At 36.5% G+C, this 21,654-nt stretch overlaps 2 protein-coding genes across 2 annotated transcripts in view; one reads left to right on the top strand and one right to left on the bottom strand.

Moving 5' to 3' along the window:
• Nucleotides 1-20,198, top strand: part of LOC125233134 (phospholipase A2 inhibitor beta-like) — a 34,836-nt gene extending 14,638 nt beyond the window's left edge. Inside the window, exons 3-8 of the mRNA XM_048139006.1 lie at nt 5,598-5,780; nt 10,376-10,599; nt 15,394-15,592; nt 16,373-16,551; nt 18,963-19,132; nt 19,796-20,198. Coding sequence (XP_047994963.1) covers nt 5,598-5,780; nt 10,376-10,599; nt 15,394-15,592; nt 16,373-16,551; nt 18,963-19,132; nt 19,796-20,078 — 1,238 coding nt within the window. The 3' untranslated portion in view covers nt 20,079-20,198. The remainder of the gene's footprint in view (nt 1-5,597; nt 5,781-10,375; nt 10,600-15,393; nt 15,593-16,372; nt 16,552-18,962; nt 19,133-19,795) is intronic.
• LOC125233133 overlaps nt 1-21,337 on the bottom strand; it is a 50,902-nt gene extending 29,565 nt beyond the window's left edge. Inside the window, exons 1-2 of the mRNA XM_048139005.1 lie at nt 21,028-21,337; nt 20,216-20,368 (exon numbers count right to left, since the gene is read on the bottom strand). Coding sequence (XP_047994962.1) covers nt 20,216-20,368; nt 21,028-21,180 — 306 coding nt within the window. The 5' untranslated portion in view covers nt 21,181-21,337. The remainder of the gene's footprint in view (nt 1-20,215; nt 20,369-21,027) is intronic.
• Between the last annotated feature and the right edge of the window lie 317 nt (nt 21,338-21,654).

The following is a 21,654-nucleotide window of genomic DNA, read 5'->3' as shown; positions in this document are numbered from 1 at the left end:
TCATCTGTACTGAAAAACGTCGTACGATACACGTGCAAAAAGGAAATTCGTAACTCGTGTCGATTTAAAACTCGTGTTTTAATTTATCGCCACTCGTTTCGAACTTCCTTTTTTACGCACTTGTATCGTAATGTACTATTTCAGTACAGATGGTGTTTTTTTTACGCACTAGTGCGAGAAGTGGTTCATTATATGCCAGGTCGAAACTTCGGAGGCTCATCTGTACTGAAAAACGTCGTACGATACACGTGCGAAAAGGAAATTCGTAACTCGTGTCGATTTAAAACACTCCCTTCGGTCGTGTTTTAATTTATCGCCACTCCGAACTTCCTTTTTTACGCACTTGTATCGTAATGTACTATTTTAAAGCACATAAAATTCGAATAAAATACACTGCTGACACGGGCCCGCTCACTGCTCAGTTCAGTCTGCGCCCAGCGCTCATAGACAGTGGACCTACGTTCGATAGTCCGGCGCACCGTGCTCTCTCGTAAGCGTAAGCAGCTAGATAGTTCTGAGAAGTGCTGTATAGGTACTGCGACTAAACAAATCTTGATCCTGTTGGTGGCAAACAGGCATACGGTCCGCCTGATTTTTACATGCAATTTTATCCAAGAAATTTTACTTGAAATCTGATGAGAGTTTGAATTATTATTATATTTCGGGACCAGGGGACCGATTTTTGAGTCTCACGCGTTCGAATTCAGAAAATTGTCACTGAAAATACTAAGCAATTCACTGTTTTCAACCGGTATTTTAGTGACAAATCCCATATGTGAGATTCAAAAACCGGCCCCCAGGATGAGGTTCTGGTTTTCATGGTGGAGTCAGGATATGGTCAACAAAACTGCTATTTTACTCATAATAACTCCACTATGTTTGGGCTTATTACATTTGGGCTGATGAGCAGCGTCGATCTCGATGATGTCCAAGGTCACATGATCGAGTCAGGAAATGAATAACAGAACTGCTATTCTACTTATCGTAACTCGACCATGTTTGATCTCATTAGCCGGGCCAATAACACATGTAATTTTTTGCACACAGCTCAGCTCTTTGAAACTGTTTTTTTTAAGTTATTTACAATTAGTAGGTACCATATAATAATAATATATTCTTATCTCTTGTAAACTTTACAAAAAAGTTAACACATGAAACCAAAAGAATTGTTACTAGCAATTAAATTCAAAACTATCAAGATCATTCTTGCCTGTGTGTTGCGTTACCGGTGGCTCGCGTACCGAGCTCCAACGCCATCTATCAATGGCTATTTCACGAAATTGATGAACGCTCTAAGGAATAAGGGCTCTTAGTGTAGTGGTTATGCCAGTCGACACTAGATGGCAGCATTAAAAAACACTGGGTTACACTGTATGACATTTTTTCATTTCAACATTAAGTAAATAGCATTCGTTATAAGTAAAAATAGTATACGTTAATTCGTCGCTCAGTTTTGCCGTGAAGGACGGACAAATAAATAGACACACACACACACACTTTCCCGTTTATAATATTAGTATGGATCAAAATAAACATTAAGTTAATAAAAACAAAATGCAGTATTATTGTGTTCTACTTAAAACTTTCCTTGTTAGTATAAAACCCGGAGTTCTTAAAAAAAAATAAGAAAGTAGAATCTTAGAGAAAGAAATAAGCAGGTAAATAAAATCAAATAATCCATACTGATTAAACTGGAAAGTGTGTGTGTGTCTGTTTGTTTGTCCGTTTTTCAAGAGAAGCCGCGGGCAAAAGCTAGTAGAACATAAAAGAAAAAACGTAAATAAAAATGCAAAAAGATCGCGTGAGCCGAGATTCGAACTCACGATACTCATGGCGCAAACGATTCCACCTAGAAGTCAAACCCGCTAGACCATTTGCACATTGTGAAAGACGGCGAATCTTGTGATTCTAATCACCAAAATGCTAGTGCCGAAGTTTCGCGCGATGGATACGCGATGACCTTGAGCCATCGCCGTCGCATCGCGTCGCGTCGCGTCGCGTCGCGTCGCCCGTCGCTCACGCAAGACGGAGCGTATGACTCATACACCGTGTTTTTTTTTCGTTTTCCATGAAATTCGACATACAGTTAGGTTCATTATCGGGAACCACCTGGTATACAACGTGTTTTTATTGATATCCGTTAAATTTAAGGGAAGTTTGCTTAGGTGAATTACAATTAATTTCTCTAAGAAAAAGAAAGTAATTAAAAAATAAATTTATTGAATCAATTAGTGTAGTAAAAAAAAAGTGTAGTACGGCCTTTATACTTTCAGAATACTATTTATTATGACATGTGACGTCAATTACTAGACATTGGTTGAATGTTATTTTATTCTTGTTTCTCACACGGATTTAACTTTAGGAAATTTTATAGGATGTCACACACGTGTCCAGTAATTAACTTTTTTTAAATAGATCGATAACCGTACAAGTTAAGACGCTGGTTTCATAGATAACATACATACATACATACATACGCCTGTTTCCCAGAGATGTAGGCAGAGATCACGGATTTCCATTTACTACGATCCTGACAAACCACTTTCGCTTCACACACTTTCATAACGTTTCTCATACACGTTCGTCGGTTTCGAGTACTTCTGACCTGGCCTTTTTGCAATATTTCCCCGATTTGATCAAGAAACGATAGATAATTCATATATAAAGATATAGATTCATAGATAAATAATTGTTTTTGACCTAAAGAACCTTTCCTTAAAGTTAACGGAATTCAATAAAAACACAGTGTATACGTGTATACACACGCTGGTTTCTCGTCCATTTTGTGACAATAGTGCCTGGCAGAACTAAATTTGGGAAAGAAATCGCAAAAGATTTTATACTCCATTTACTGTACCGCCGTGCGTTCAATTTGCATTATAATTGGAAATCTAGGAAAATATAGAAAAAAAACGTTACTCTTTTTTGGGTTTTGCATCAGCTCTATGATCAGTTAATCACTTCCTTAAATACTTTCCGTTATAAAAATTACACCCTGTATTGTGTAACGAAAAACTGAAATTAATAGTTACAATAATAAATATAATCACGGTGTATGAATAGGATACTGGATCAAATTACCCCCATATTGGGATAAAGGCGAATTTACCGCAATTACGAGGATTTCGTAGGGAAATGTAAAATGAAATCATATTTTTGATGCGATACCTTCACGTGCTTTCGAAATATACAGATTGGTCTTTTCGTTAATAATGTAATAAAATAAAGTTCAGTAATATATGTGTAAGTTTTAATTGGGAAGACTTGCAAAAAATTGGGAGAATCCCGTCAAATCCTGACCATCTGGCAACCCTAAATTATGCATGACTGCGCACGAGACGTATGTACTTACGCCGCGAGGCAGCGCGGCGTCGCGCCAGTGGCACGCGCCAACCTGATTGGTTATCGGTAGCGCGCCACACTGCGCGAAGATTTAAAATACTTTGCTATTGAAATATCGTCAAATATTGAAAACCCATTGATCAAAACCGCACAAATTAAATTTGATGACTCGATATTATATTATAATAATATAGACGTCAACTTATGAACATGAAAATTTTTTTGAGGATTTGAACGGGTTTTTATTTCAAAATATTTTTTTTTAATATAAGCAATCTATGAATATCGCACACTTTTAAAAAAATAAGATATTTTAATGCCCTGAATCGTACAAGACTTCACTTACTGACTCTAATATTTTTTTAAGGGTTTTAGGATCAATATAAGAATTTTTTTAAATATTATTAAACCCATGGATGAAAATTGCACAAAATGCATATATACATCGGCAACCACTTTGTTTTTAGACAAATACAAATAATTTCTTCTCGAATATTTTTTTGACTGAACACTGCTTAAAAAGAGAAATACCTAAAGTTCGTGCTAAGCAAGTACCTAGGAACGCACAAAACATTATTTTTATATTTGATCAATAGTCTAAAAACTATATGCAAAAAATAAGCAACATGAATATTATCGAAACCTCAAAAGTTATCGCTACCCGACTAAGACATTGATGCATCACTTCCAATTGATTCCGTACTGTGCCAGTGGCAATATTATGTTGCATAGGTATAATATGACGCTATAAGCAGCATACCCTAGAAAGTAGAAACCAACGAAGATTTAATACAGGACTGACAGAGCCCATACAAAAAAGCATACCCCTGAAAAGTATGCGCCTTTCAGGCTTAAAAGTAGATGGCGCTGTTTCGCAGCCTGGAAGTAGCCAAAATTTTGCGTGTTTTTATTTTTTATAAGAACAAATGACATATTTCTTTATTTTAATATCATGATATCACGTGAATATCAAAAAAATAAATTTGTAGGCACCATCAGTGTAGTTATGATAGTATTTAATAGGTGGCGCTGAAAAATCGAGGTACAGTCAACCAATTGGAACCCTAGGCCACTCTACAACCGTGTCAAAATGACAAGCAGTAAGATATTTCTTACAATCTGATTTATAACGTCACTATGACATAGTTCTACAGTGGCCTAGGGTTCCAATTGGTTGACTGTACGTTTATTCTAGTATGAAGATTGTAAATCCTATACACGGTGTTTCCGCTATCACTCAAAACCTCAGACACCCCAACTGATTTTTAGTTTTTTAAACTTATCTAGAGTATTCATTTTTTAATCTGATGTTTATTTATTTTTTAAATTGAATGTTTAAATTTCTGTGCAGCTCTACTCGACTTTTAACTCTACACTCAAAAAAATAGATGCTAGCTACCATCATAAACCTTAAAACTACTTATTTGTGTTCGTTACTGCAACGACATAAGGTTTACCATAATGTCACTGTAAAACATTTTAAAGCTTTGTCACAGCAAACTTCAAATTGGATAGATAATCTCAGTAAGCAAATTTAAACCCAACATTTAAAATAACAAGATTGTAATTAGGTACCAGTTCAATTTGTTATGACTTATGACTTATTAGAGGTAAACATTAAAATTAAACTGACAAACAACGTCAAACTCGTAGCGAAAAAAATAGTCGTCCAAGTAACCAGCCAGTATGAATACCCCTAAATACTGAAAAAGGTATACAACCTCTAGCAATGCGATATTCACACTGTTGTATTACGAATTTGTAGAATGGGCACGTAAAAAATAACTAATATGACACAGACTTAAAAAGTCCGAACAATGTGTGTGGTACATTGGTCCGAGACTATATAATCGTTTGCCCAATAATCTTAAATCTACTGAACTTGCATATAATATTTTTATCAATAATCTCAAGGAATATTTATTAAACGAAGCTTTCTATTCAATAGAAGAATTTTTGAATAAGAATAATTGTATATGATTGTTATAAAATTGTTATACCTATAGCTACTAAGATGGATGTAATTGTAATTTTTGTAAATATGTATTGACATGTAACTTTCGTTATGAAGAAATAAATTGAAATTGAAATTAAGACAAATTAAAAAAAAATATATTACCCCCATCAAGATATAGCTCAATCGATTCTACTCTCGATTCTGAACAAACGGTTTTCAGGTTTTGAGTGTTAAGTGAAACACGGTGTATAAATCATCCTTGCTAGAAACTAAAACCAGCCATCTCATTACGTTTCAGACAGCCAGGTGCGGATAACACTGTTCAACAACAGTATAACAGATGTGACGCAGTTCCCCGCAGCGCCAGGCGCACGTGTCGCGATTTCTCTGCGGGGCAACCGCATTGTGGAGATACGGGACGACGCCTTCAACAACATAGAGAGACTCTTCTTCCTGGACTTGAGCTACAACCGGATTACAGGTACAATATAAAAGTATAACCGATGTGACGCAGTTCCCCGCAGCGCCAGGCGCACGCGTCACGATTTCTCTGCGGGGCAACCGCATTGTGGAGATACGGGACGACGCCTTCAACAAAATAGAGACTTTTCTTCCTGGACTTGAGCTACAACCGGATTACAGGTACAATACAACAGTATAACCGATGTGACGTAGTATTTCCGAGCTCATATAACCCGGCGACCTTCAAATCAAGGGTGAACGGGCATCTTCTGGGCGAGCTCACTCCATCATAGGCCACGTCTTTGCCTTTGGCTAGTCTGTGGTCAAGAGTAAGCCCATTCATAATTTAAAAAAAAAACAACATGGAGCGGCTTTTCTTCCTGGAGCTACAAAAGGTACAACACGAGATCAGAACAGTAAATATAACCGATATGACTCATATCATATGACGCAGTTCGTTGCAGCGCTAGCGACTATGTGATAAGGGTTCAATTGTGTTACACCTGTCACTGCAACATCACAATTTCGTTTTCTGTCAACCCCTTTATTGCTAAGTGGCACTTTATTTCTTTATTTATAAATTCCTTAAAATTAACACTAACAGACAGGCTATACAGTCATGTTAATAGGAGGGTAGTTTTAGAGACTCATACAATAGGGTTAGACACTTATGGTCTTATGATTGATTAATAATCAGGCCTCGGATTATTTTTCGCATGGTAAGATGAAAGAAAACTATGGAGTCGATATTAAAACTAAACTTTAATTCATATTCATACTCATACTCACTAATTTTCTTAGTCCCGTAATACTTTTGTCCCTTGTGCAGGTTGACAGATCGAAAATGTTAATCGAAAATTAATCTTACTGAATGTAATTAAAATTATTTATGTGGTGTGATTTGGGAAGCCTTTTGCTTGGTAAAGGGTTACATTTACCCTGTAACTATATCAAATTAGTTACTATTTTGTTTTTCAGACTACTTTGTTGCGGTAAACAGGGATTGTCACATTTAGTATTGCCCCCCCCCCTTACACTGTGACGTAATATATGGATGACGCCGAAATGTGTTACTAGTACTTAGCATTACGTTTACCGCAACAAAGTAGTCTGAACCAAACAAAATAGTAACTAATTTGATATAGTTACAGGGTAAATGTAACCCTTTACCAAGCAAAAGGCTTCCCAAATCACACCACATAAATAATTTTAATTACATTCAGTAAGATTAATTTTCGATTAACATTTTCGATCTGTCAACCTGCACAAGGGACAAAAGTATTACGGGACTAAGAAAATTAGTGAGTATGAGTATGAATATGAATTAAAGTTTAGTTTAAATATCGACTCCATAGTTTTCTTTCATCTTACCATGCGAAAAATAATCCGAGGCCTGTTAATAATCAGTAGCTAATGGAAATTGGAGTCGTATTAGCTTCCAGGTATCGGCTGCTAATCGAAAGGAATTGCGATTCCGTGCTGTAAAACATGTCCAGATTGCTGTCACTGGCCAGTATTTCATTTAGAAGAGTAAAGTTAATGCATGGTGTAGCGGAGTGTGATAGAGCATGAGTTCGTGCTGTCGGGATAGCGAATAGAGTTTGTGGCCGGGGGCGGAGTTCTATGCCAGTGATAGGGCGAAATTTTTAATGAAATCAGAGATAGGATAGCATGGTAGGATTAGTAATTTGGCCGCGTATTAAACGTAAGAAGAACTTTTCCCCTCACTAGCTCGGAAACACGTGTTTTGTCCTTTAATACCAGCGGGTAAAAACGCATTTTATCCACTAGTGGGTAAAGTAATTTGACCTTGAATAAAGTCAAATTAACTGCTTTAAAATTGATAAAAGTAGGTGAATCTAGTAATAAAGATGATTTACCACCTGTGGAACTACTGGCAGCAGTGATAAACGCATTTTTTGCGTTGTAGTTTCCTCGCTATAGTGAGGGGAAAAGTTTTGTGTTACACTCGGGTGCAAATGTATTTTACTTCTCGTGTGTTAAAAAACTCGCAAGTTCAGGATTCTATTCTCGAACCACTCGCTTCGCTCGTGGTTCAACTATAGAATCCTTTCACTTGCTCGTTTTTCAATTCCACACTCGGCGTTAAAATACAATTTTGCCCCCTTGTATAACAAATAACTATTATGAGAGCTATATTTCTTCTGCACTCTAGGAAAATGTAATTTACCATCTCAAGGACGTAAAGAGTGGGACAGATGTGGATAGTACCCATAGAGTTTATGGAAAAGAAAGCGTAAATTTTTTGCACCCTCTCCAACATAAGAGTATACTGATGTTCATGGGGGCTCCATACAATCGCATACAAGAATGTTGTCCAGTTTCGTGTGCTCTGCCTACCCCTTTTGGGAATACAGACGTGAGTTTATGTATGTACCTATGTAGGTACATATTATTGTAAGCAGCGCAAAGAGTTGTTTGTTAGCTGCGCCAAGTGCTCAAGTTCCTCAATATTAACATCAGCGATGACGTAACAAATCAAACACTTCAACGTCTTCAACACTTATGATTAGTAACTATACTAACTATAGTTACTTAATCATACCATCATGTAACATCTGCCCAGTAGACGAAATGCCGCAAGTAGGTACTGACTGGCATTTATTTACGGCATTTGCAGTAGTACCCACGAACGATTTATAGACGGCCAAGCAGTCTTGTCACTGAAAAGAGGTGGCAAGATTATTTAAGCCGTCTATAAACAGATTTAAAAAAAAATACTTCAGGTATAATGCTGGCTGGCAAAAATGCAGCCATCAGCCTTATGAGAACCCTTCCGTAAGTATCGGACAAAATAGGTCCTTTTTTTTTAACTTGAATGCTCCCATTGATTAGTACGGAATAAATGAATAGGTATCATACATACCTATCATAGGTACAAATCGTACTAACTCCTAGTTCTGAATAACATTATTTATTCAATTCAAATAATAAGAATGTAATTATTATGTTGACCCTAAATCAAGATAAGACCGACTCATCAATCTTGATTGTAAATACACTAATAATACATTTTATTTTTAAGTTGTCGGACATTGACCTCGCTATGATGATCAGAATAAAAATATATCCGACATAGCGAATAACTTTTTTTTTTTTTTTTTTTGTGATTATATTTACTTTATTCAAAACCAATTCATTAATTACAACATATTAAAAACTTACAACTAAACACTTATACTAAAAATCTTATAAATAAAAACTTATACTACGTATCTACAAATAAAAATCTTAATCTAAATATAACCTGTAATACTTACTAGTAGGTATATTGACCGCATATTTTATTTGTTGGCGTGATTGATATACATATAGGTACCAAATTTCAGCCTTCTAGTGCTAACGGTTACTGAGATTATCCGCGGACGGACGGACGGACGGACGGACGGACAGACAGACATGGCGAAACTATAAGGGTTCCTAGTTGACTACGGAACCCTAAAAATGTAATCACAGTCTATATCCCGGTCAATATAAGGACCGGTTGCATCAAACCCTCTGTCACCGTTAAAGCGTTCGTTAAATTTTATTGTATGGGAAGTTCCATAGACGTCTGCTGCGTGACGATGATGTGTCTGTCAAATGTGGTTGATGCAACTGGCCCTTAGCCTAATCGTTATATGATATGGACAAATATGCCCGAACTTTCAGCTTGTGACTTGTGACCTACTAGTACGAGTGCAGTAACGATGTTAACAATTAGTTGGATTTTAAATTAGCAGTACCTAAATAATCGATCAGCATTCTTTCCTGTACCTTTTCGCGTAGAAACTCTAGGTCCATGGGGTCCCAGCGCGAACAAGTTGTTCACAGAAATCGCGAAGCGTCTGGTTGAGGTAACTGGTGACCGAAGAGCTGGCGACTTCCTCGCACAACGTATCAGCATTGCGATAAAGGAAATGTCGCCAGTATCCTTGGTACAATGCCTCAAGGGCCTATTTTAGACATTAGCTAGCTTTTAAGTTTAGTCTTAGTTTCTTAGATAACTATGTAAATATGTTCATGTAAATAAAGATATTGTCATCGATCAGCATTAAATGTACCTAAAAATATATTTATGGAAATTGCCAATTCCTTTTTTTGTTGCCCTTGGAATGTATGTATTAAGTAGGCGAAGACCACGGATTTGCACTTGGCACGATCCTCATTATACTTATCTCTTTCGCTTCCTCCGCGTTCATAACATCATCATAATTATAAGCACAGAATATATAATAGTACAAGTACAGAAGGCTCACTCCTTTGATGTTCACAAAACGCCGCCATTCTAAATTCTTACCTACATTAACAAACGGACCGCACGCGTGCAGACGACATTGAATTCTATTGCGCCGCGCGATAGTCGTCGCCACTGAATGGGCCGCGAACTCTCGGCCGCCGGCATGTAATACTTGTAGCGCGGCGATAGGATCGCGGAGTGAGCCGCCCCTGATATAAGCTCGTTGTGTAGGGACATTTTCTCCTGACCTTCTTCAGGGTTTCCCCGATTTCATCAAAAATCCACCGAGGTTAACGGGAGTAGTTTCAAACCTGCTTCTATTTTCCCTTCTAATTAGGTACCTACTGGAATTAATTATGTCTTTCATATTGCAGGTGAAGTGCTCAGAAGCGAGATATTCCAAGGGCCGTACGATGACGGCGTGTACGCCAACATCGCGCTGGAGACGCTCGACCTGGCCCATAACGAGATCCATTCGCTCGACCGATACCTGTTCCAGTACACGCCCAACCTAACGCGACTCGACCTGAGTGACAACCCTATTGAAATACTCGACGTCGTCACTATACTTGCGCTGTCAAGTGCTACTAAATTAGAGGTAAAGATACTATTTTTTTCCTACCACTTGTTGGCATTGACGAATGTCAATATGTGTAGCACTGGAGCTGGAGACCCTTGAGACCACAACGAGATCCACTCGCTCGACCACTACCTGTACCAATATACGCCTAATAACCTCACGCGACTCGACCTGAGTGACAACCCTATTGAGATACTGGACGTCGTCACTATACTTGCGCTGTCAAGTGCTACTAAATTAAATAAATAAATAAATATTGGGGACACCTTACACAGATCAACTTAGCCCCAAACTAAGCAAAGCTTGTACTATGGGTGCTAGGCGACGATATACATACTTAAATAGATAAATACATACTTATATGTGTGCGTTTGGATTGAGTGAGCACCTTCCGAAAATAAAAAAAAATATGCTGATCATTTAGTAAAAGTTCTAAAAAAATTGTAAAACGAATCTCTGAATTTGTAAAAAGATAAATCAAAAGATACAGTCATTAACATGTGCTCACTCAGTTCTCACAAACTACCAACGAAAACAGTGAATGTATTCATTTACCATATAACATTTAGTAAAAAATATGCCAACTTACCTCTATAAATTTTAGATCACCTAGTGACGTATTTAATTTTTTACAAATAGTTTCTTATGCTCACTCAATCCTCGCACTTTTGAAAAGCCGAATTTTGATGAAAAACATAAGATTTAGACCGCTATTATATGTGTATAGTTTAGTAAAAGTGAAATAGGAATTTGTAAAATACAAAACGAACCACTAACGTGTCAGGTTTTTTTATAATAATTTTTTGTATATGCTCACTCAGTCCACACGTTTTGAGAAAGTTAAAAATGTAAATATCTTAAGATTTGTAGCACCACAGACACTCGAAAGTACTTCAACATTTAGTAAAAATTTTTACTAAATATCCACCATCTAATATTTTATATTCGTTGTCTGGTTTTAAAGATATTCAGACATAACTTTTCTCATACAAATGTATCATGTAGGGTGACCACACTATGTCGGCTCCTGATTTCTGGTTTCTTACTAGTGAAGTATTATATTCTTTGTTTCTTACCAATTATCATTCATGTCCTTTTTAATGCATGAATGTCAATATGGTTATTATCCTGACGTCGATAAAAATTACACAATACACATCATCACTAGGCCAAGAACATAACCTAAAAACAGTTTGCAGATGGAGAATTAATATGGTATTAGTTTAATATAAACCATTATCAAAATTGAACGAAACTCTCCAATCTCAATATGACAATGGGAAGGCGGGGAAAATCAGGAGCCGACATAGTGTGGTCACCCTACATGATACATTTGTATGAGAAAAGTTATGTCTGAATATCTTTAAAACCAGACAACGAATATAAAATATTAGATGGTAGATATTTAGTAAAAATTTTTACTAAATGTTGAAGTACTTTCGAGTATCTGTGGTGCTACAAATCTTAAGATATTTACATTTTTAACTTTCTCAAAACGTGTGGACTGAGTGAGCACTTACAAAAATTTATTATAAAAAAACCTGACACGTTAGTGGTTCGTTTTGTATTTTACAAATTCCCATTTCACTTTTACTAAACTATATACATATAATAGCGGTCTAAATCTTATGTTTTTCATCAAAATTCGGCTTTTCAAAAGTGTGAGGATTGAGTGAGCAGTGAGCATAAGAAACTATTTGTAAAAAATTAAATACGTCACTATATGATCTAAAATTTATAGAGGTAAGTTGGCATATTTTTTACTAAATGTTAGTATATAAATATTATATGGTAAATGAATACATTCACTGTTTTCGTTGGTAGTTTGTAAGAACTGAGTGAGCACATGTTAATGACTGTATCTTTTGATTTATCTTTTTACAAATTCAGAGATTCGTTTTACAATTGTTTTAGAACTTTTACTAAATGATCAGCATATTTATTTTTATTTTCGGAAGGTGCTCACTCAATCCACACAAACAAATATCTGTGCTCATCACACAAATAAAAGCCCTTACCGGGATTCGAACCCAGGACCGCAGCTTAGCAGGCAGGGTCACTACCGACTGAGCCAGACCGGTCGTCAATTAGAGGTAAAGGGACCGATTTTATTTACCACATGCAGGGTTCCGCAGCAAAAATGTCACGGCTATTTTGCTCGGCATTCTATACGATTTTTAGGGTTCCGTACCTCAAAAGGAAAAAACGGAACCCTTATAGGATCACTTTGTTGTCCGTCTGTCCGTCCGTCCGTCTGTCAAGACCCTTTTTCTCAGGAACGCGTGGAGGTATGAAGCTGAAATTTATATCAATTACTCAGGTCTACTGTCCCTTGAAGCTGTGAAAAAATCAAACTTCTAAGCCAACGCAATCAAAAGATTCAGCCGTTTATGCCGCAAATTTTCGACACTTGCAAGGGAATCAAAACCTACAGGGTGCTTCCCGTGAACTCAGAATCTTGAAATTTGGTACGAAGCAACGTCTTATAGCATAGATAAAGGAAAAATTACGAAAACCATAAATTTTTAGTTACATCACATAATATATTTTTTTTTAATAATTTTAACCTTACTACCCATTTCCTCATAAACGCGTAGAGGTATTAAATTGAAATTCATACCAAATACTCAGGTCTATAATACCTTTAAGCTGTAACAAAATCAAACTTCTATGTCAACGCAATCAAAAGAAACAGCAATTTAAGCTGCATATTTTGAAACTCGCAAGTACTCGCAAGGGAATCAAAACCTAAAGGGTACTTCCAGTCGACCTAGAATCTTGAAATTTGGCATGAAGCAACGTTTTATAGCACACATAAAGGAAAAATTCCGAAAACCTTAAATTTTTAGTTACATTACAAAATATATATTTTTTAATAAATATAAACTTATTACTTTTTTCCTCATGAACGCGTAGAGCTATCAAGTTGAAATTCATATCAAATGCAGGTTTGTACGGAACCCTCGGTGCGCGAGTCCGACTCGCACTTGGCCGGTTTTTTTTAGTAAATTGTCAGGGAATCGCTGCAAACTTCTAAAATATTATATGTATTGTAAAGAAGGCACGGGAACTTTCTTTATGCGTAGTCCGACATGCACGGCCGTTTCTTTTTGGAATAGATGTAGGTATGTATATTAATATGTAGCCCTGAGGCTTGACCTTTCCCAATATGATATCCAAACGCTTAACCGTTAACTCAAACTCGGTTGGTCTTAGCGACAAACCCTATTGAGATATAAACATTCTCGACCAGTAATTATCGTTTGATTTTAATTTATAATCGTACGGGAAATTTCATAGTTCCGCTAAGTTATTTATCAGTCCGTTACCTGTAGTTAGTACAACCGGACCTTCACCTAACATAAAATGAAATCACAGTTAATAATACAATATATGTATAAGCAAGGATTATTTATATAGGATTGACATTCTTCATACTAAGAATCGTACCTCGATTTCTTAGCGCCACCTATTAAATACTATCATAACTACACTGATGATGCCTACAAATTTATTTTTTCAAAATGTGGATTGATATTGACGTGATATCATGATTTTAAAATAAAGAAAGATGTCATTTGTTCTTATAAACAATAAAAACACGCATAAATATTTGGGGGAAAATATAATTTTGGCCACTTTCAGGCTGCGAAACAGCGCCATCTAGTTTTAAGCCTAAAAGGTCCATACATTTCAGGGGTACGCTTTTTTGTATGGGCTTTGTCAGTCCAGTATTAAATCGTTCTTGATATAAGTATAACTTCTCAGTTATCATCGGCATTACATTTTTAGACACAACCGTCATCTTATGCAAAGTAGTAGCCAAACGATGACCGTTCTAATCTTACACCGAAAGCATTTATATAACGCCTTTCAATAACTAAGATAACCGCTATATGAATCGCATTCGCGTCATCCGATTCGCCAATTTACATATTACGCATGGGTTTTTCCAGCACTGTAATAAGTAGCCCAACGCAAACATCAATATAATTATATTACACTTAAACGAGTGATAAGTATGATTGTGGAAGAGTGAATGACCCTAATGACCCATAAGTCAGAATATCTATAGAAGCGGAAAAGAAAGCTGACTTTATATAAATTTGTTTATCTACTAAATTCTAACCCGTCTAAATTCTTATTATGAATTGAAGTGGATACGTAACATACACACTGGTAAAAGTATATTACATATATAAACCGGTCGCCTAGTTTTCAAAGAAACGCATCCAGCCATTTAAGTCAAGCTACGAACAGACAAATCATCATAAACATATTATTGATAAATTAAATAGCAATAATTTTCATAATTGTAGGTTTTCAACTCCTACAACCTTAGTTTCGGGTTTGGATAACTTCTGTCAGTGTATAACTTCTTCACAATCTTAGCATTTGACCCATATCCTAGGTTTTGAGGTCAGGTCTCCGTATTGGGTCAGCTTGCGCCTGTAGTCCACAAACTGAGGTCATTCACGTCGTAATCGAGAGCCTCTGTTTCAGACTTTCGGGAATGTCATGTAAGGTTATCTTAGTCATATGGTGGTGGTCGCTCCTTATCACGTCGCCGAATCCACATGGAGTCGTGTTTAAACACTTTTTTCTCTAATTTACTGCTGTAGTGCAACCGCCCTAAGTCGATCTTGCTCTCAGACACGAAATATTGTCATGCTTATCTGTCACTGACAGCGCAAAGATCTTTTTGCTCTTCGTCTCTCCCGCGTCTCTTTCGCGTCCCCTGTTAGAACTAGGGTTTAATTTAAGGTCCAGGTATTTTTGCCTGTGTATGACGATAATATTCATTTTTCCCAGGTCCTCAACTTGTCAGGCACGGGCATCGACGACATACCACTGAACGCGTTCAGAGGTCTGGTCAACTTGCAGATGATAGATCTGTCCAACAACAAGTTCGTCACGGTGCCCGAGAGCCTTAGTCTCGTCGGCAGCACTTTGAAGTACCTCACGTTCAATAACAATCCCATAGTCGAATTGAATGACGACAGCTTTATTGGTAAGTGCATGTTTATTTAAACAGTTTACATACCAAGGGTTTATGACCGTCAAGTGTAAAAATATGGGGTGTACACATCTTACTCAAAAATATGTCCCATAGCATCTAAATCCGGTGTAATAAGAGCTTAGTACTTACAATATTTGAGGCGTTTTTTTTCGATACGTATTTTTTTTGCACTTGACTGTACTGAAGTTCTAGTTGAGTTCAAAGGTGTTTTTATTTAGTGCAAGATAATCCGGGATTGACAAATTAATCGATGTCACGTGTAACGCTATCTTTAGCTACTTATTTTGCTTCGTTGCTAAGATCAAAGTTTAGGTATCATGTTGGTATGTCGCATAGGCAATAAAATGCAGTCGAAAACATAATACAGCGAAAAAAGTTATGGAATGATTATTTGGTAAAAACATTAAATCAATTGTTACATATATGTACTTTTTACACCTTCGTAATTGGAATTTCTCAGATTGAATTAGATTAAGAACTCGATTTTCCACCATGTTATTTCATTATAGCAGACCTTTTAGCACAACTTGCCTTGTCGCGTGTGAGTCCATACAGCATCAAGCGCGACTTCAAGTATGGACTCGCGCGCGACAAGGCATGTTGTGCTAAAGGGGCAGGGCTGCACTGAAGCGACTGTTGACAAGACGTTCAAAAGTTTGCATTGTTTTATTTAACGTTGATCTGTTTGTCAGCTGTGATCGGTCTAGATGACCCTATATTAAAACATACATTTTTGACATTCGAGCCTTTATAAAACTTATATTTTGTCAGGTTTACATAACTTATACGAGTTGGAAGTTGGCGAGAACCAGCTCTTGGAGGAAGTGAAACGGAGCACTTTCACACCTCTTAAACGACTGGGGGTGCTTCATCTGTGCCACAACCCGAACCTGAGGTTCATCAGCCATCTCGCGTTCCGGGGACTCAAGGACAAGTGGACTTTAAAAGAGGTTGGTATTGTTGGTAACACGAAATCTTTTTCTTCTTACAATCAGCTTTGGAATATGCTACCTTTCAAATTTAAATTAATAATTTTAAAAATGCCCCGAGTGACGGGTTAAGAATGTCATCAGTAATCGTCATCACCCAATTTCGTCCCGTGTGTGTCGTAGAAGTCGACTGTGGGATGTCGGTTCGTTTGTGGTGTAGGCGATAGCAACCTGTGAGTTGTGACTACAATATCACAATTTGGTTTTTTTGTCCACCCCTACTTAACTGCTAAAAGTGGCACCGAAACTATTTTGTGTGCTCTGCCTACCCCTTGGGAATGCTAATAATTTCAAAATATTAGGATGACATTGTCAAGATATACCCAACGAGAAGCATTTTGTAGACGACTATGCTTTTGCTTCGTTTTTCACCGCGGTGGTAGTCAAATACAATACAAGATACCTAACTATGTACATATTTTATGGTCTGGCAACCAACTTGATAAAAATCGATTTCTTCATTAATTATAAATTATAACTAAGAACTAAGACCCCACATAGCAAGTGATTCTAATGCAGACACGGGATTTCCCACGTTATCGTAAAGTATTTAATAAAATTCAAAACAATAACATTGATAACACCACTGCGAGTTAAAATGAACGTTAATTATACGCTATGAGAGTGGAATTTACTGTGCTGCGCGCGACGTCATATAACAAGTTTGGGGCGGGGAGATGGACGGCAGCCATAATAAGAATAATTGCGGAAAATATTACTTATATATGATAGTAAGATAGTCACTAATAACTAAGATATAAAGTACGTGAAACTCTCAACAAAGGGGTAATAAAAAAAGTGGGAAAAAACCTCTTTCAGGAGAATTACTTAACCCCTTAAGGCTACTTATCAAACGGCAATGTCCTAATGTTATAATTTATGACACCTGTACACTGGCACCTGGCACTCTCACTGAATCTTTTCGACCAACAGTTATCTATCATTATCAGAGAGCCTACCGCGAACACCATTTGTAAATTGCGAGCAATTTTCCTCTGTCACTCTAATTACACTTTAAATTGGGGTAAAAGAGAAAGATGTCCGCAATTTACGAACTTTAGTGACCGCGGTAGGCCCTCTGATACTAGCTATGTATATATTTCTACGCCACGTTTAGGCGTTGTGATTATGAATTTATGATGTAATTGGCTATTTCCAATTTTATTTACACAATACACATTTAAAATTGCGAATAATAAGCTACCTATTTTAAGTTGTAAATTATCATTATTTATTGTTAACTCTTTAAGTTAACTACTGAAACGCATCCTTTCGTAATCATAATAAGCAAGGAAATCGAAGAAACACTACTGATTACATTGTGTCACGGATATAAGCAGTTCTTACGTGATTATAGAACATTGACTAATGCAATTAAAGATTGCCAAGACTGATATCAATGGGACCTTTGCTATTCAACTATTAATAGGTACCTATCTTAATGACTAAAGAAACTGGAAATATAAATAAGCAAGTTCGAACTTTATCGAAATCGATGGAGGCGATCACTTTCGTCTACAAAGCGGGAAACGACTGAGAGCGTAGCGCTATGATAACGTTTTAACGTTATCAGTAAATGCGCTAAGTATGTTATTAAACAAGCAATATATTTGAACAAACGACTCGCCCTAACCACATTACATACATAATCATCATGTTATAAAATGTATGCAACTGAATGTGCCCCAGATTGGGATTGCTTACTTGACAGCTCAACCTAAGTGGGTCGTCTGATTAATCGCTACAGTTTTGCTTGCTTAGTGTTTATCAATACTTGATTGCAAAATCCCTTATCTGGACCAAAATTCTTTATCACTAAGCCAATTTGGTAGGTATTGAACAAGTTGAAATAGGTACTACTTATGCCTAAAACAAGCTTGGATAAGACTGTACTGATACTGACTGATAGCAATGTACCTACTTTACCTTTCGATAATTGTTGTTTCATGGTTTTCAATTTTTTTATTGTATAGTGTTTATTGCTTATGTTGACATAACACGCCTTAATGCTTTATTGAACTTATATATGGACTTATTTATTAATTTAAACTTTATTGTACAAAAGGCGAACTTATGCATTCTCTACCAGTCAACCTTTGGGCAAAACAGAAAAGATTGTAGGCAGACTTAAACAATTACCTACACAATATTTATTAACTGATAAACATTCATGTTTGTTTTTAATATACTAAAAGTATAACAATAACTGGTAGGTATTCTATTTATTAAACATCCCCAAGTTCTTATTTATAAGCAGAATTTTAAAATGTCTGTTATAATTAACATATTATGCAAAATGGTGTTTAAATGAACATTATAATGAGCTGGTTTTTTTTATTTTTTATTTAATGAAATATTACTTTTTAATACAGGTATACCTTGATGACAACAATCTGAGCGAGCTTTCTACAGACCTGATGCCATGGAGTAAACTAGAAGTTTTGGGGATGACAAATAATGACTGGTTATGCAACTGTGATTTGGCAAACATTGTGACTCTACAGGAAGCTGGTACTAAGTTTAAGCCTGGAGAAATACCTTAGTAAGTATAAGGGAAAAAATCTAGATTAAATCAAAAGAAAGAAAAAAATACACTAAAATGGATATTAAACCATACATTTTATCCATCTAGAATTGGATGTACTACATTATGTTTCTCTTAATAAGAAGATCCTATCTTTGTGTAGTTCTTTAAAAGACTGAATTTTGGTTCTCTTTATCTAACCTACCTGTATGCAAACATTTTTATATGTTCATTAATTAAAATCAATAGACAGTGTGTGATCTGTAAAAATTTGAGCAGCAAACACATAATAAGATCTTATTTTATTGATAGCTATAAAACTAGTGGTTAAAAGGCTAGTTAAAAGACTTTATGACTAGACCCAGTAATAAATCTGAGTCTTATCAAGCCATCACCATTTATTACTCATCCAAGTAGATTATATCCTATGACCTATTTTGTTAAGAGCAGACCTTACCTTGAATATAATTCTTTGTAGGCAATATACTAACTTTATTGCACAAAGCAAATTACAGATTACTTCTCTGTATGTCTGTCTATTTCCTAGGCTCACTGTGATACTTAAATAGGTATTTTCTTATGCTATAAGTATTATATGTTAATAAATTCATAATTATTGTAAGGATAGAATAGACAATGATATTTACATGTTTGTAATTATTTTCACTTGTTTGATTTCAGTTGTGCAGCCCCAATGAGATTAGCCGGAGAGTACATAACTAACATAACAGGATTCTGTCCTACATTAGACTCAACTCCTGAGACAACTAAAAATAAGAAGTTCAGTTTTGGCAACTTAAGACCTAAACATCTACTGTGGAGCATTTTTGGAGTAGCCATGGTAGCAGTATTTGGAATGCTTCTTGGTTTACTAGTCAACACATTGAAAACATTTTACAAAACTAAGGTCAAAAGTCAGCCTATCAAATACATCAACATCAATTCTGATACCAGCTTTGCATAAAATTGTATTTTCATTCAAATTATTATTGTAAAGAGATTTTAGAAAGATAAATTATTATTAGTCCATAATACTGTACATAGTTGTTTTGTTTATAATTCAAATAAAGGTGCTAAATTCAAATTTGTTTATCAACTCACCTCTTTTGGGCCTGAAAGTGAATTGGCATACTGAAGGAACTGCTCTAGTAGCCTTTCTGACTTGTGTGACAACTCTCTGAAGGTGTGGAACTCATCAAGCTTATGTGCACAACTCCCACACACCACCTGGGGGAGCAAGTCCGCCGGAGATACCTAAAAACAACATTAATATCAATCAGTTGCTTCACAAAATCACTACAGGTGATGTGGCCAGTGACCTTTCCCAAGCATAACATAATCAAAGCTGATGACTCATACCCATTAGTTAGTAATCTGATAGTAAATGACAACAAAAATTCTCAAACTTGTTAATGATCAATGCAAGATAACAAACAAGATAGAATGCAGTCCCCCTGCAGATTGATTCCCTTTAAATACACTTCTATATTTAGACAATATTGGAATCTTAAAATAGCTTGGTGTATAATGAAATAGGGGGAGGCAGGAGGCATGCATCAGAGGAGGGTCGTGGGGGCCGCGGCAGGAGCGGCGCCCCGCTCGCGAGATCGCGCTCCGCTGGAGGCGCGGCGAGATCACCGCGCTCCTTTGTTATCAGCCGCGGCCGTGGCGGCTCACGGCGGCTGCCACCCGCCTCGCCTATCACTTCCACGAACCACATTAGTCATACGCTCCGCCACTAAACGCGTGGGCCGTAACATGATATCACAATGCGAAAATACCCAACACCCGCGAGAAAGTTAATGGCGCTTATCAGCTTCCACAATCTCGTACGCTTCTGCTAGCTAAACTTTCACACGAGAAAACGGTCCCTTCCTGGTGGTCGGGACGTAAAATAATATAAACATGATTACCATTATGGACAAATATGTCATTATCATATCCGAAAGTCGAGATTTATCCTTATCACGGTCGAATATTGGAAGTTTAACATCACTGCAATTATCGCCACAGAATGATAAACAAAGGCGACACACTGAATGGAACTTCGGCGGCAAATTACACATATTTAGAAACCAAAACACAGAAAGGCAGACACAATGAAAGAAAACATTTAGAAATTAATCAACTAACTAATACAAAAATTAAAAGATTTTGTTGAAAATATAACTCAGCATGCGACGATGTAGAATACACATCGCGATTGTCAACCAAACGAGCAAGCCACACACACATATGAAAATCCCATTGTTTACAGTGACGCTGATTACTGAGCGTGTATGCGGATGAGTTTGTTCTACTTGTTTTACTGATAAAATGATAACATTATCAATTTCCTATCTGAGTGATATTCTTGATTTAGATTGTACGTATTACTTTCAAAAAGAGCTCAGACATTTTAAACGTTTCTGTTTTAGTTAAGGATTTGTCCAATAGCCTTTAAATGAAATTAAAATAGGCAAAATACGAGTGCTTTAGTAGACGTTATCAGTAAAGGGAATCTCAGCTATACATCAAGCCTAGTATCAGCAGATACTAAA

The sequence above is a fragment of the Leguminivora glycinivorella genome, chromosome 14 (genome assembly GCF_023078275.1).
Source record: "Leguminivora glycinivorella isolate SPB_JAAS2020 chromosome 14, LegGlyc_1.1, whole genome shotgun sequence".
NCBI lineage: Eukaryota > Metazoa > Arthropoda > Insecta > Lepidoptera > Tortricidae > Leguminivora > Leguminivora glycinivorella.
This window is presented reverse-complemented; position numbering and strand designations above follow the sequence as displayed.